We start from the raw sequence: 17,608 nt of genomic DNA on the forward strand, positions 1-17,608 counted from the left end.
AGACTGGGCTTTTATGGCCTAAGAGCTTTTGGCTGTTACCTGTCATCCCCGGAGAGTTTGAAAACAGCAACACCTGAGCAAATGTCTCACACCTGTGTCAGTGATGATTCACTAGTACCTGGGCGATAATGTGTGTGTGAGAGACATTATGTGTGGCCAGTAGGGAGGCTTAATACATCACCTGTTAACAGGTAATACTTTACCTGTGTGGGACCCACTGGAGCAGGAAACAACCCTGGGGAACTGGAGCCCGGTGTGCATGATGTCTTCTCACCGTGTTCTACCGTGTCTCCAGCAGGCTTTTATTGGATGTCTGGGCATTCATTTGAAACCAGTGGGTGTTTTTTTAGAGAAAGATATAGGCTTAGATTTCCAATATTTCAAAGACATTACTCGTGTATACTAGTGCCGTTGATTGCACATTTACAACACCCACTATGTTATTAGTGAATTACCAACAGTATCCAGCTGAGAGTGAGAGTGAGAGTATGTTGCATCTGTCATGTAGTTAGTGTGGAAACTGTGAGTCTTAATACCTGGTGAAATAGGTTAAAAGAGAAAACAGTCCAGAGCTCCTGTGTCTATCAATCATCATAATCAAATGACCCTTACTATCTATTGACCCTCTGATTACTCTACAGACTAGCCCCCTTTCCATACTACACACACACACCCTTCTCTTTCACTCACTCACACACACTCCTCCTTCTCTTACACACACACTCCCCCTTCTCTTACACACACACTCCCCCTTCTCTTACACACACACACACACACACACACACACACACACACACACACACACACACACACACACACACACACACACACACACACACGCGCTCGCTCGCTTACATGCTCCCTTCCTCTCGCTCTCCTCCCCCACCAGGCACTCCGGATGCGTTCTCACAGCTCCTCACCTGTCCCTACTGTGCCCGCGGCTACAAGCGCTACACGTCCCTGAAGGAGCACATCAAGCTGCGCCACGAGAAGAGCGAGGACAACTTCAGCTGCTCCCAGTGCAGCTACACCTTCGCCTACCGCACTCAGCTGGAGAGACACATGAGTGCCCACAAAGCTGGCAGAGACCAGGTACCTGGTAACATAACACTAGATATCTGCTGTTTGTCAACTACTACGTGCAGCACCATGTAATGTATGAAGGTTATGTAGATAAAAGGTCATGTGATGTGAAAAACCCAGGAAGTAGGAAAGTAGGTGTTGATCAGTATTCCCTCATAACAACATTTTTTAGACATTTTGAACATTTCATTTCCCAGGATTGGATTTTTTGGGGCCAATGGCCATTGTCCAATGTTACTCTTGCATACATTTTTACTAGTACAAAGTGAATTTTTGTGTGACTGACCATCCACTCTCCCCTTTCTTCCTTTGTCTGACAGAGGCACATGACACAGTCGGGGGGCAACCGAAAATTCAAGTGCACTGAATGTGAAAAAGCATTTAAGTACAAGCATCACCTGAAGGAGCACCTACGCATCCACAGCGGTGAGTGGACCCCTCAGTCACCATGGCAGCCCTGTGTGTGTGTGTGTGTGTTTGTGTTTGTTTGTGTATGTGCGTATGTATTCTTTAATGTGGAAAAGCGTTGGGGTAATTGTAGAAGTTAGTTACTATTGGCCACGCCATCCGCCCAGATGTTTCTGTTTCCGTCAAACAAATATTTATGTTTAGTAACTCTGTGTATTTATGTGTCCTTGATTGAGTTTCAGAGCATTGTGCTCTGTCCTAATGTGATATAATTGTGTTTGTGTTGGCGAGCCGGCCAACAATTAAAGAGTATTTCCCAATGGTGCCATTACCTCAGCGTTTAAGCATTTTTGAAATGCATTAGACCCTTTTTCCCTGGGAGGTTTATTCATTTACTTCTGCTCCTAATGGAGGTCTTGTGTGTGTGTGTGCGCGGGTGTCGTGTGTGTGTATGTGTCTGTCCCTACAGGAGAGAAGCCATACGAGTGCTCCAACTGTAAGAAGCGTTTCTCCCACTCCGGCTCCTACAGCTCCCACATCAGCAGTAAGAAGTGCATCGGCGTGATCTCAGCAGTCAACGGCCGTCCCCTGCCCGCCAAGGCCTCCCAATGCCCATCCCCAGCCATGCCCGCCTCGCCCTCCTCCACCACACGCACCCAGACCCGAGACAAACCCTTGCAGGAACAGCTACCCCTCAACCAGATCAAGAGCGAGCCAATGGACTACGAGTACAAGCCCATAGTAGTGTCTCCAGCAGCGGGGGCAGCAGGAGTGAACGGTCACGGAGGAGGGGTGTTCAACGGGGGTGCGGCTGCTCCACTGCAGGGTGCGGTGCAGGCGGTGATGCTCCCCACCATGGGCCTGGTCTCTCCGATCAGCATCAACCTGGCAGACCTACAGAACGTCTTGAAGGTGATTTGTGAATTTGTATATCGGATTAAAAATAGTACTCTGTATTTAGTGATGTATTTGTAATTCAAGTACAGGAGAGACTGACTGTATGAGAGACTGACTGCATCACTTCTTCTTTTTATAAGAAACATTAATGTGTTGAAAATCCCAAATGGTTTATATAGTCAACTTACAGCCCTGACACACACACTTATCCCACCAGACATGCCACCAGGAGTCTTTTCACAGTCCCCAAATGCAGAACAAATTCAAGAAAGCGTACAGTATTATATAGACCAATTATTGCATTGAACTCCATTCCATCTCATATTGCTCAAATGAGCAACATACCTGGTTTTAAAAAAACAGATAAAGCAACACCTCACAACGCCTCTTCCCTATTTGACCTAGTTTGTGTGTATGTATTGATATGTAGGATACGTGTGCCTTTTTTAAATTGATGTAGTTTTGTCCTTGAGCTATTCTTGTCTATTAATGTATTGTATTATGTCATGTTTTGTGTGGACCCCAGGAAGAGTAGCTGCTGCTTTTGCAACAGTTAATGGTTATCATAATATAATACCAAAATACAACTTTGAATTCATGAAATACTTGTAATGTGCTTGTTGTTGCTATTTGTACAATGACTTATTAAACAATGCGCAAACCATTTTCATCTTAATCTTGAAGGTGGCGGTGGACAGTAACATGATCAGACAGATGTTGGAGAACAATGCTAAGTCAGCGGGGACTGGCATGGGGGCGACAGGTGTTCCTCACCAGCAGCTCATCTCAGCCATCAGTCTGCCCATTATGGGTCAGGACGGCAACGCCACCAAGATCATCATCAACTACAGCCTGGACCCCAGCCAGACACAGACCCAGCTCACTGCCCAGAACCTGAAAAAGGAGCCCCCGACCCTGGCTACAACACCAGGCCAGGCCCAGGCTGCCACAGAGCCCTCCAGCAAGACCCAGCAGAAACTCCCAGAGGACCTGACAGTTAGCAGGCCCCCCAGGAGCAAAGAGGAGAAGATGGAAGAGGAGACTACTAAGACCTGCCTGCTTTGTAATGAGTGCCCCAATGGTCTGGACGCTCTCCACACACTCAAGCACTGTAAGAAAGCCTCAGGCCTCAGGATCAATGGGGACAAATCAAAGTCTGCCATCGATTCATTATTGTCTGAGGGGTTCGGGGACCAGCCCAAGAACCTTCTGTCCCTCCTCAAGGCCTACTTCGCCTTAAATGTTGAGCCCACCAAGGAGGTGCTCAGCAAGATCTCCGACTCGGTCAGCCTGCCTGCCGACGTAGTCAAGAAGTGGTTTGACAAGATGCAGAGCGGTCAGGTCTCACTAGGGGCCCCGACCCCTCCGTCTGAGGAAGAAGGGCCCTTGTCTGAGTGTCATGGGGCCATTGTTGTGTCCCCTAAAGTAAGATCAGAGCAGAACACAGAGAGCCCCACCCTGATGCAGTCCAGCCCAGCTGAGGCCACTCCGGCTGAGGTTAACGGCTCTGGGCCCTGCCCGGACTCCCCTACACCGCTAAACCTGACCACCGGGGGGGCCGTCCCAGCCAAACCCTCCTCCTCAGACAGCACGGAGGTCCCCCTGGACCTGTCGCTACCAAAGCCCCTCCGAGAGGAGACCGCTGCCACCGCGGCCTCTTCCCAAGCCACTGTTTACTCCCATCAGGACGAACCCCTGAACTTGACGAAGACTTGCACAACCAAGAAAGAACTTCCGCTCTCTGCCGGCGCCGCAGGCCACCACATGACTAGCCAAACCTTGTCCTTTTACACCGCCGGCCCACAAAGTGCCAACCCCATCAGCATCATGACCACTCAGCTGCCCAGCGGGACCATCTATGCCATCACTGATCAGGGCAGCACGGGTGTGCCCTGTCTCCGGGCTCTCACCACCAATAACAACCAGACTATCCTCATCCCACAGTTGGCCTACACCTATACCACTACAGCTACAGCCAGCAGCCCTGCAGGGACAGAGACACAGGAGAAGACCACACTGCAGATCAACGGCATCAAGGTTTGTAAATCAGTGGATCAATCAATCCGTAATTTAAATGTATTTGTTTAGCTCTTTTCACAGCAACAGTCAGTTCTTTACAGTAACCCAGCTTAGACCCCTAAAGAGAAAGCAGCAGTTTACATTTACATTACATTTTGGTCATTTACATAGCAGATGCTCTTATTCAGTCAGTTGCAAGGAAATCATCTGCTGTGTGTGTATGGCCTGAACTACATGTATTTGAATGTGTTTGCCGGTTAGAGAAAATGACCCTGTTATATGGAAACAGTCTAGCATGATCGGTATTGCAGGTGCATGACTGAGAATCATGTTCTCTTGCTTAAGTCTCTCCCCTGACTTGGCTCCGGTTTAGTGAGGGAGGAGGTGCTGGAAGAATGGGAAGTTCTGAGATGTAATCATTCCTCCTATTTTTCATTCTACCCGTGTCTTATTTGTTTTGAGTGAAACAACAAGGCCTCAACACTCAGGAGTCAGTCTATTGCCCCTTTAGTGCATCAATTCTTTTGGCTCTGTTCCACTGCAGCTCAGCCATACTGAGAAGGTTAAGCTCCACCTATCGAGCTGGGAACTCTCCCAGCTGAATGAATTTCTCTCCTGTAGCTCTGGGTGGAGGCGGTGGTGTTTTGGCACCACTGTCTGTCTCCTGTGATGAACTGTTTTGTTTCAGCGCTGGGAGGAGGAGGAGAGGGGGAAAGGTGGACAGGACTCTAGTGAGAAGACCTAGCTCTCCTCTCTTCTCGCTCGCTCACTCTCTCTCTCTTCCCTTCTCTCTCAGGGATGTAGGGAGAAATAGTAGAATGATATTAAGTGGGTATTCATACTAGAGTATACTGCCAAACATTTCAAAATGTGAAATGACTAAAAGTGTTAGTGTCAAAATGTTTTGACAATGCTATACAACAGAGGAAAATGGCCTAATAAATTACTCTACATTATACAGAAAATGCTGAATTCTGCCAGCAAACTCTAATACAGTGGTAAAGTCAGAGCCAGGACATGTAATGAATCCATAATGATGGATAGATGTGTGAGAGACATCACTCCCCGAGCACAGACCTGAGCTGCTACTGCTGTCACCCAGCCAGAAGACATGAGGCAGCACTTACTGTAGAGACCTATTGATCTGTAGGAATCTGTTTAAACGCCCGGCCTCCTGTCTCACCATTGACTTGTTGTTGCATTATGCTTAACTATTAAGTCGATTGGCATAGAGCATGACTTGTTAAAACCCATAACTGTACATAAAGCTATTATATATCAGTTCCTTAATGATGCTGCTGCCTGCCACACTTCCTCTTTCTCTCTGTGTCTCATTGCTGAATACTCAAAAGTTGTTGACTGTGTCCCAAATGGCACCCTATTCCCTATATAGTGCACTATTTTGATCAGAGCTGTATGGGTCCTTGTCAAAAGGGAATAGGATGCCGTGCCATTTGCAACTCAGCCGTAGCCTACGCTCATGAAAAGTTTTTACTCACCATTGATGAGTCATGATGAGGGTAAGGACTGGTTTTCAGGGCCAACACACCAAGGTGGGATGATGTCATCATGATGGTATTTTTCACTCAGCCAGTAAAAGATTAACTGTGAAATTGTTATGGCGAGGTTATGATTCCCTGAGAGCCATAAACAGGAAGTGGTATTAGTCAGCCTACCTACACCATCCCTTCCTGATACTCTTTTTTTCCTGGGAAACAGAATGACACACCAATGAACTACTTAAAACTAAATCAGTTATAAATTAATTTTAGCTCCATATCACTTGTTTTGTATTATTGTCCTGCACATTTTGTTTGCTGTTTTAATCAGACAATGAAACTACTTCTCCAGGCTTCTCCATTGCTGTATTACTGTTAGAATTGATACTTAAAAACAGTAAACACTATATTACATACAGTACCAGATAAAGGTTTGGACACACCTACTCATTCAAGGGTTTTTCTTTATCTTACTATTTTCTACATTGTAGAATAATAGAGAAAACATCAAAACTGTGAAATAACACATATGGAATCATGTAGTTAAACAAATTCTTCAAAGTAGCCACCCTTTGACTTGATGACAGCTTTGGTCACTCTTTGCATTCTCTCAACTAGCTTCACCTGGAATGCTTTTCCAACTGTCTTGAAGGAGTTCCCACATATGCTGAGCATTGGCTGCTTTTCCTTCACTCTGCGGTCCAACTCATCCCAAACCATCTCAATTGGTTTGAGGTCGGGTGATTGTGGAGGCCGGGTCATCTGATGGAGCACTCCATCACGCTCCTTCCTGGTCAAATAGCCCTTACAGAGCCGGGAGGTTTGTTGGGTCATTGTCCTGTTGAAAAACAAATGTTTAGTCCCACTAAACACAAACCAGATGGGATGGTGTATTGCTGCAGAATGCTATGGTAGCCATGATGGTTAAGTGTGCCTTTAATTCTAAATAAATCCCAGACAGTGTCACCAGCATAGCACCATCACACCTCCTCCTCCATGCTTCACGGTGGGAACTACACATGCAGAGATCATCCGTACACCTACTCTGCATCTCACAGAGACATTACGGTTTAAACCGATTTCCACTGGTCTAATGTCCATTGCTTGTGTTTCTTGGCCTAAGCAAATCTCGTTATCTTATTGGTGTCCTTTAGTAGTGATTTCTTTGCAGAAATTCGACCACGAAGGCCTGATTCACGCAGTCTCCTCTGAACACTTTTGATGTTGAGATGTGTCTGTTACTTGAACTCTGTGAAGCGTTTATTTGGGCTGCAATTTCTGAGGCTGGTAACTAATGAACTTTTCCTCCACAGCAGAGGTAACTCTGGGTCTTCCTTTCCTTTGGTGGTCCTCATGAGAGCCAGTTTCATCATAGCGCTTGATGGTTTTTGCGAATGCACTTGAAGAAACTTTCAAAGTTCTTGAAATGTTCCATATTGACTGACCTTCATGTTTTAACCTCTCTGGGATATGTGGGACGCTAGCATCCCACCTGGCCAAAAGCCAGGGAAAATGCAGAGCGCCAAATTCAAATAAATTACTATAAAAATCTAACTTTCATTAAATCACACATGCAAGATAGCAAATTAAAGCTACACTTGTGAATCCAGCCAACATGTCAGATTTCAAAAAGGCTTTTCCACGAAAGCAAACAATGCTATTATCTGAGGATAGCACCTCCGTAAACAAAGAGAGAAAAGCATATTTCAACCCTGCAGGCACGACACAAAACGCAGAAATAAAAATATAATTCATGCCTTACCTTTGATGAGCTTCTTTTGTTGGCACTTCAATATGTCCAATAAACATCACAAGTGGAATTCCATCGATATATATCCAAAATGTTCATTTATTTGGAGCGTTTGATCCAGAAAAACACCGGTTCCAACTTGTGCAACTTGACTACAAAATATCTCAAAGTTACCTGTAAACTTTGCCAAAACATTTCAAACTACTTTTGTAATACAACCTTAGGTTTGTAAATAAGAATTTGTTCTTAACTGACTTGCCTAGTTAAATAAAGGTTTTTAAAAAAGCTGGTTGAGAGAATGCAAAGATTGTGAAAATCTGCCATCAAGGCAAAGGGTGGCTACTTTGAAGAATTTCAAATATATATATATTTTTATTTGTTTAACTCTTTTTTTGGTTACTACATGATTCCATATGTGTTATTTCATAGTTTGATGTCTTCACTATTATTCTACAATGTAGAAAATAGTCAAATTAAAGAAAAACCCTTGAATGAGTAGGTGTGTCCAAACTTTTGACTGGTACTGTATATTCACGTAAATCACATATATATAAGTAAGATGGCGCCAACAGAGATGGCAGGATCGCGACTACCTCTTAGGAAACTTTGCTCTTTTAGTTTTTTTTATGTACAATTTTTTTGCATTATTAGCTCAGGATATGTTTTGTTTTATTACATACAGCCGGGAAGAACTATTGGATATCAGAGCAGCGTTAACTCATCAGAACTACCAGCATTACAACTTCCCTGTATCAAATCCTTTATTCACTCTCCTCAGAGCAATTTTAAATTTTATTTAACCTTTATATAGCTAGGCAAGTCAGTTAAGAACAAATTCTTATTTACAATGACAGCCTACCAGGGAACAGTGGGTTAACTGCCTTGTTCAGGGGCAGAATGACAGATATTTTGCCTTGTCAGCTCGGGGATTCGATCCAGCAACCTGCGTTGAACTTGTTCAATTGAACTTATTCCAGAGGCCGAGCCAAAACATCGCCGGCAGAGGAGAGGCAATCGAGGCAGCCTGCTGGTTCGACATAGGAGGTGCGCACATCACCCACCACTTCTGAGTATATTACTCGCTAATGTTCAGTTTTTGGATAACAAAGTTGATGAGCATGGAGCAAGGATTTCTTTCCGGAGCGACCTGTAACGGGGCCTGTAACATCCTTTGTTTCACGGAAACATGGCTCTCTCTGGATAGTCTGTCGGAGTAGGTAAAGCCAGCAGCATTCTCAGTACATCGCGCATACAGGAATAAATATCTCTCCAGGAAGCAGAAGGGCGGAGGGGTGTGTTTCATGAATAATGACTCACGGTGTAATTCTAGAAACATACAGGAACTTAAGTCCTTTTGTTCACCCGACCTAGAATACCTCACAATTAAATGCCGACCATATTATCTCCCAAGATAATTCTCCTCCGTCATCGCCACGGCCCTTTATATCCCACCTCAAGCCGTTACCTCGGCGGCCCTCAAAGAACTTCACTGGACTTTATGCAAACTGGAACCACATATCCTGAGCTGCCTTTATTGTAACTAGGGAATCTGAGGTCAAGGCTGCCGCTGTTCTATCAACATATCGACTGTACTACTCTTGCTGCTAAGACTCGACCATTCCTATTCAAACTTACATAATGCTTACAGGGCCCTCCTCCGCCCTCCTTTTGGCAAATTTGACCACGACTCCATCATGCTCCTCCCGTCCTTTTGGCAGAAACTCAGGAACTACTCGTGCTTTGAACTATTCAACGTTGGTCTGACCAATCGGAATCCACGCTTCAGGATTGTTTTGATCACTTGGACTGGGATATGTTCCAGGTAGCTTGCGAAAATCATCTAGACGCATACACTGATTTTATAAGGAAGTGTATAGGTGATATGGTAGCATTCGCACGAAACTGAAAGCGCGAACCACCGCATTTAACCATAACAAGGTGACTGGTAATATGGCAGAATATAAAGTGTATTTATTCACTCCGCAAGGCAATCAAACAAGCTAAATGTCAGTTTAGAGAAGAAGTGGAGTTGCAATTCAAAGGCTCAGACACGAGACGTATATGTGGCAGGGACGACAGACAATCACGGACTTCAAAAGGAAAACCAACCACGTCGCCGAGACCGGCGTCTTGCTTCCGGACAGGCTAAACACATTCTTCGCACGCTTTGAGGATAACACAGTGCCACCGACGCGACCTGCTACCATGGACTGTGGGCTCTCCTTCTCCGTGGCCAACGTGAGTAAAACATTTAACCGTGTTTACCCTGGCAAGGCTGCCGGCCCAGATGGCATCCCTAGCCGCGTCCACAGAGCATGCGCAGACCAGCTGGCTGGTGTGTTTACGGGCATATTCAATCTCTCCCTACCCAGTCTGCTGTCCCCACATGCTTCAAGATGGCCACCAATATTCCTGTACCCAAGAAGGCAAAGGTAAGTGAACCTAATGACTATGCCCAGTAGCACTCACCTCTGTCATCATGAAGTGCTTTTTAAGGAATGGATCACTAGTCACTTTAATAATGTTTACATATCTGGCATTACTCATCTCATATGTATATACTGTATTCTATACTATTCTACGGTATATTAGTCTGTTCAGCTCTGACATCGCTCGTCCGTATGTATATAGTCTTAATTCATTCCTACTTAGATTTTTGTGTATTGGGTATATGTTGTGCAATTTGTTAGATATTACTGCCCTGTCGGCGCTAGAAGCACAAGCATTTCGCTACACCCGCAATAACATCTGCTAATCATTTGTATGTGACCAATAAAATTTGATTTGATGTTATTCCCTTCTATCCCAAGGAGGAGAGGCAGAACATCAGCTCAGACTGTTATAATAATCACATGATTACGTCTTTCTAATACATTATATAACATATACTCAGTTCATTAGGTACACCAATCTAGTACCAGGTCGAACCCCCCTTTGCCTTCAGAACAGCCTGAATTCTTCGGGACATGGATTCTCAGTTAGAATCAAAGGACCAAATGTGTACCAGGAAAACATTTCCAACACCATTACAAAACTGTCACCAGCCTGTAACGTCGACACCAGGCAGGATGGGGACATGCTGCTTACACCAAATCCTTTTTCTGCTTTTATCATGACGCATCAGGAACTGGGAGTCCAGTGTTGGTGATCGCATGCCCACTGGAGCCTCTTATTATTATTTTTAGCTGATAGGAGTGGAATCCGGTGTGGTCGTCTGCTGCAATAGCCCATCCATGACAAGAACTGGCGAGTTTTGTGTTCCGAGATGCCGTTCTGCACACCACTGTTTTACTGTGCCGCTATTCGCCTGTTTGTGGGCTGCCTGTTAGCTTGCATGATTCTTGGCATTCTCCTTCGACCTCTCATAATTAAGCTGTTTTTTCCCACATAACTGCCGCTGACTGGATGATTTTTGTTTGTCGCATCATTCTCGCTAACCCTAGAGACTGTTGTGCGTGATAAGCCCAGGAGGCTGGCCGGTTGTGACATACTGGAACCTGCGGCTGGCACCGACGATCATACCATGCTCAAAGTTGCTTAGGTCACTCGTTCTACTCATTCGAATGTTCAATCAAACAGTAACTGAATGCCTGGCTGGAGTCCCCCAAAAATATTTTTACCCCCTCAGCTATTGCGCCAGCCACTTTCCCTTGGGGGAATCCCCATCGAAACCGGATGCAGTTTGATTGCCATCTTCAGTGGAGGTCCAATTCACTTACCTTGCCCCCTCGATTTAGCTCGAGGGAGCGAGTGAACAACTTTGGTCACTTGCAGGGTTGATATGACCCACAATTCAATGTAGCAAACCCACAATTAAAAGTAGCAAACTGTAGTCACATGTCAAACTCTGGTGGCCGCAAAGTGTCAAATTAATCAACAAGGCTGCATTTTCGCATGTCAAAAAACGGTATGAAGCTAGTTTGCTAAAAAATATATATAGACATGGAGTTTACCATTGGCAAATTGGCTTAGTCTCATAGTGAGGAGCTTATAAAACGTAGCTAGATTCATAAACATATTTTGGAGAATTCTGAAATGTATTGGAATAAATTACCAAAGTATAAAACTAGCTAGCCAGCTATGGGTAACTGTAGCTAGCTACCTGACAGGGGTGCTAGCAAGATATGTTAGCTTACTAGGAGGTACATTAATAGCTTTAGGTTGGTTGTTTTTAAAGCTCAACTTCCAGATTTACACCAAGGACGTTACCTCTCCGATCATCATTCTCCCTCGCTTGGCGAGGGACATTTAAGGTACACTAGGAATGTGACGATGTTAAACATCATTACAGGGCAGAGGGCTGTCTACTTTGAGTTTGAAATGCAGTCCCTGTCAGCCTGCTTTTATATCGCAAGCCACAGCCACATGACTCACTGTCTGTAGGAGCGAACCATTTTTATGAATGGGGTGTTGTACCTAATAAAATGGCCGAGTGTACATTCACATGTATTTATATTTGTTGTTCAGGAGGAGCGTCAGGACACAAGCTCAGAGGGCGTGTATACCATGGAGGAGCAGAATGACTCAGACACCACCCCTTCCAGGAATAAGATGAGGAAGATGGAGAGTGGGTTGTACGCCTGCGACCTGTGTGACAAGATCTTCCAGAAGAGCAGCTCTCTGCTCCGACATAAATATGAACACACAGGTACGTCGGGAACTAGAGCAATCAAATCTGGGTCATGTTCATTAGGGTGCAACGTAGCGAATCACTTTGCAACTGAAAATGAACGCGAGTGTTTGTTATTGGTTAATGTTTAGATAGTACCTCCCCGTTTCAGACTGTTTTCTTCCATTTCATACCTACTGATTATCATCCTTACTGCACCTCCCTAGGGAAACCTCAGGGAAATATGAGGCAAAGTGAAACTGAAGGGGGTAATTTCAGAAATCACACACTGACTGACTGCAGTGTTGTCATTACTATTGTGTATTGCAGAAGGGTGGAGGACACCTCCAATACACATACACACAATATTGGGTAGCTATTATCCAATACACACGCAAACACATACACAGACTCATTCAAACACACACACATGCTGTAAAGCCTGGGAATTGCTTGCCGCCAAGCTCCCCCTGCCAACGACATTACCTTCCCATGTGAAATGTTGGAGGGATGTTGCAAAAGAGCTCTGTTAGTAATTTTACATGAGAACATGGGTAGTGTTGTGGCCAAGCACAGGTCAACCCACTCTGAGGCGTTCTGTCTTTATGACTTTGATATCTGGCGTAGAATCACAGTTTTACATCCAAGTGACTTCACTTAGCCTGGAACTACCCGTTCCTCTCGTTGGTGTAATGTTCAGCCTTCAACCCTGAAGCATTTCTGGTCGGATTGCTCTTTTGTTGAGTGTTGTTTTAAGATATTTCCCATGGATACGTGATGATAAATAATATAGATTTCACCGACCTTTGGCGCTATAATATAAACTGTTTCACAAGCACAACTGTCTGGGGAATTAAAACAATTTGACAGAAGAAGATTTCACTCAACAATAATCCTGCCCTGAATGATTTATCAATTTCTGTCTGAGATATCTTTTTATTTACTGTATATTTATTTTCTCCCGTGCTACAGGCAAGAGACCCCACGAGTGTGGCATCTGCAGGAAGGCCTTCAAACACAAGCACCACTTGATAGAACACATGCGTCTCCACTCCGGAGAGAAACCCTACCAGTGCGACAAGTGTGGCAAGCGCTTCTCTCACTCAGGCTCTTACTCCCAGCACATGAACCACCGCTACTCCTATTGCAAGAAGGAGGCGCAGGGAGGAGGTCAGGGAGGTGTAGGGGAGGAAGTGCTGGAGATTGAGAGCCCCGTGGGGTTGGGCCTGGAAGGGGAGCAGCCGGAGCAGTCAGACAGCAGGCCCACCTCCTCCCCTCCCTCCCACCTGGACTCGGACGAGCGAGGGAGCAGCACCAGAGAGGAGGAGGAGGAGAGTGATGAGGAGGACATGGACACAGTGGCAGGGGAGGCGGTGGAGGGAGATCCGGACAGCGTTCTGGATATGGATGATATACAAGTGGTACGGATAGGAGATGAGGGAGGGGAAGAGGAGGAGGAGGAGGAGGAGAGAGAGGAGGAGGGGGAAGACACTGGTCAGGAGGGGGGAGAGAATGCAGAAGAGGAAGAGCAAGGAGTGAAGAGAATAGTGGTAGGGGGTGAAGAGGAGGAAGGAGAAGAAGAGGAAGAGGAGGGGTTAGTAGTGGGGGTTGAAGTAAAGGAAGAGCAGGAAGAAAAGGAGGTTACAGGGGAAAAGGCACATACAAGGCAAGAGGAGGTGAAGGAGAACCGTGAGAAAGAGGAGGAACATGGAGGAGAGAAGGAGCAGGATGAGAAGGATGTGGAGGAGGAGCAGTCAGAGCAGGCTCAGGAGGAGGTGAAGGAAGAGACAATGGACACAGAGGAAGCAGTGACCTCAGAGGGGAAGGAAGAATCAGGGGAGGTCATGAAAGAGAATGAAGGTGAAACAAACGGGAACACTGTTTCAGAAGACTAGAACCAAACACCGACCAGAGCAAAAGGAGATACAAAATAAAACAGGGAGGAAGCAGACCTGTGTTTCTTCCTCTATGAAATGGAAGGATCCTTTTTCTCCCCATGACGTTGGGGGAAAGAAAAGGGATAACGTTTGGGTTGCTCTGACGGATGCTGCATTTCAGTTCACTACTGTGTATGAATCCAGGTGTGCCTGAAAAAAATACTAGTGACTTATTCCACAGAAGGAGAAACCATTTTCAGTGTTAGAAAATGTATTTGTAAAAATCAAAAACAAAGTTTAAAGACAAAAAATGCATTATACGGACTTTGTAAGCTAGAACCGACACGTTTTAGATAATGTTTTATTACTAAAACAACCTTGGGTCATTTCTTTTTATCAGTGTTATCATTCATATTTTAACCTTTAAAAAGCTGTACAGTTGGGAGAGATTTCTATACCTTTTTATTGCCAATGAACAAAAAAAAATCTGTATTTTATTAAGTTGGAGGGGAGAAAAAAGATCCTGTGCACTACAAGTGGCTTGGTTTACTTATGGCTCTAACAGTTATGTGTTGTCTACCCTTCAGTATTATCGCACTAGACCTACAGTATACAGCATCAGCACGTTAGCTGATAATGTTAGCATACATTTGGTTTGTTTTACATGGATTGTGAGCCTTAAAGATAAACTGTTGTAAGGTGATGAAGTTCAGCCATGATGATGTTCCAGTAGTTGATTATTACCTTATAGATGAAGAAGACGTCAAGGGGAGTATGGAAGGAGGTACATAAGTCTGCAATGACACATTGTTCTAATTGTTTTGTTAGTTTGTTTGTTCATTTAATAAATCATTACTGAATCAGATCAAGCAGAAGAATAAAGAAGAACATTCATGATCTAGGCCTAGTAAGTAGAGATCATTTGACCCTTAAGCCCTGGACCCTATATTGCCACTCCCAGCCTTATGCAAAACATTTTTTTTTTTTTAATACACCATGCATATAAAAAGTGCCATTGCATACTGCTGTTTCTCCTTAGCAGCTGTTGTCAGGTTGTTTAAAGGCCCAGATTTGATAGTAGCTCAAACATGTCAACTCTTTCAGCTGATCTACTGTTTTTGGCTCACTACCACTAGTCCTGATGTTGTAGAAGATAGCATTACCATGACTTATAATTTAGACCGGAATTATATATTTGAGATAAAAATCTGCCTATTTTATAAATCAGAGCAATCAATGGCAAAAGGACTTGTAACGGGATGATGAAACATGATTTTGAAGTATTTCCTGCCTTGAAATGTATCCTTTTCCCCAGTCCAGTCCCAGTGCACTTGTTTAACACTTGTGAAACTCTCTCTCTTCAGGTAACAAAAGTAGGCAAATATGATACCAGAATGGTTATTCAGACAATATTTTTACCTGTCAGTATTATTTTGTTGTTGATGTTTTTTTGTAATATGTTAAATGTGTGTACTGTATGTTTTCAGCAATGTCGGTATTATTACCATTCCCAATGATATGGGTTATTTGTTTAGTTATAGAACACTTTTGTATTTATGTGTCTTATTTTTTTATATTTCTTTATGGTTATTTATTACAGTGTAGTGTACAATACTGTAGTTTGTATTAATACAATAATATATTTTAGTATGAAAATAATTTGAAAGGTAAAATGACTACAACAAAGCTGGAACATAAAAAAAGTCTGGCATTTTGTAAGTATGTTTTAGAACAAAAATAAAATGTACTGCTATCTCAAGTTGTCAACACACCCCACAAGCAGGAAATTGGAACATTTCACCTTCCTGCATCCATTAATTCTCATGTTAGTTTTTACCTTTTGCCCACTTTAATATGAAGCTACTGAAACTATTTGAGAACTAACTGTATGTCTAATAGCATGAGTGTGCTGTTGTATTGACAGATGATCCTTAACCATGAATCTGTCCTTTTGCCAAGCCAAAATAATATTGACCTTTTTTGTTTTATTTGTGCCAATTTGAACTTTGTATGTCTGCTACGTCAAGGCCACAACCTCTTTTTATGTCTCTGTTTTAATCCACAATCATTTTTATAGTGATAGTTTGTGCTTTTGTTTTTTTATGACTCCCCATCTCACAATAAAATACATCAATTACATACCCCTTGTTTGTTGATCTATTTCTTATATTAGCTTGCGAAATAAAGCTTTAGGCTTTTTCCCATTATTGCATGCACGATAGAACAGCAGCACGTGTACTGCAATTGTTTTTACCACGAAGCGAGACATTCCCCAGATCTGCTCTGTCAACCAAACAAAAACAAAAACAACGTCCGTCAGGCAGACAGTGGCGCTGATTCCCATACTGCCGATTCCATATTCCAAAGTTTGCAGAGATTGTAATCAAGGTAAACGCTGCAGATGTAGGCTCAATTGAAAATGACCTTTCAATGTCAAGCATGCTATAGCCATCTATTTACCACCACAAACTGATGCTGGCACTAACATGCTGACCACACCGCTCGCGTCGCGACCGTTGCAAGATAAATGTATACATACATATTATTCAATCACTGCACCCACAACGCTTGCGAGCGTCTGAGTAGCCAGGCGCTAAAATAGAACTTGGTTCTATTTGTGATGCATATCGCGCTGGAAGTCCCGCCTCTCCCATCTCCTCATTGGTTTTTAGGAGCATATACTCACGTGCCATCTCCTCATTTGTTTTTTGGAGTATATACCCACGTGGGTGATTGCATAACCACTCCAGTCGGTAGTGGTTATGCACCTTAAAGCTGGTTGCCAACAGCCATATAAAAAAGCCTGAAGTAAAGGAGAGATTACTAGAAAACAACCTTTTACCATTTTATCTGTGGATTAATTGTCGGAGTAGAGGACCTTGTGGATTTCAGGTAAAATAACAACCCAATGTTTATATCTCAGGACAAATTAGCTAGCAACAGCAAGCTAGCTAGCTAAATTACCAGAAACGCTTCAAGTTATTGACCTGTCCCTAAATTAATATAGTTGGTTCAGAGTTTGTTTTGATATTTCAACCTGTGTGTCCTGATCGCATCTGGTGTGGGTGGACAAAATCAACATGCGTGCGATGGCACACGCGCGTGCAGGCAAACTTAAATCAGTTTAATCTAATTTCTACCAGCATGTCACATGTGCAACCAGAGGGAAAAAACTCTAAACCACATTTATTCCACACACAGAGACACATACAATTCTCTCCCTCCCCCTCAATTTGGCAAATCTGACCATAATTCTACCCTCTTGATTCCTGCTTACAAGCAAACGTTAAAGCAGAAAGTACCAGTGAATATGTAAGTGCTCAGATGATGTGGATGCTAAGCTACAGGACTGTTTTGCTAGCACAGACTGGAATATGTTCCGGGTTTCATCCAATGGCATTGAGGAGTATACCACCTCAGTCACCAGCTTCATCAAAAAGTGCATTGACGACGTCGTCCCCACAGT

At 43.9% G+C, this 17,608-nt stretch overlaps 1 protein-coding gene across 1 annotated transcript in view; it reads left to right on the plus strand.

Moving 5' to 3' along the window:
* LOC115130444 (zinc finger E-box-binding homeobox 1-like) overlaps window positions 1-16,281 on the plus strand; it is a 91,347-nt gene extending 75,066 nt beyond the window's left edge. The window contains exons 4-9 of the mRNA XM_029661599.2: window positions 890-1,092; window positions 1,404-1,509; window positions 1,961-2,403; window positions 3,073-4,425; window positions 12,124-12,304; window positions 13,238-16,281. Coding sequence (XP_029517459.1) covers window positions 890-1,092; window positions 1,404-1,509; window positions 1,961-2,403; window positions 3,073-4,425; window positions 12,124-12,304; window positions 13,238-14,160 — 3,209 coding nt within the window. The 3' untranslated portion in view covers window positions 14,161-16,281. The remainder of the gene's footprint in view (window positions 1-889; window positions 1,093-1,403; window positions 1,510-1,960; window positions 2,404-3,072; window positions 4,426-12,123; window positions 12,305-13,237) is intronic.
* The last annotated feature ends 1,327 nt before the right edge of the window (window positions 16,282-17,608 follow it).

This window comes from Oncorhynchus nerka, linkage group LG6 (genome assembly GCF_034236695.1).
Source record: "Oncorhynchus nerka isolate Pitt River linkage group LG6, Oner_Uvic_2.0, whole genome shotgun sequence".
NCBI lineage: Eukaryota > Metazoa > Chordata > Actinopteri > Salmoniformes > Salmonidae > Oncorhynchus > Oncorhynchus nerka.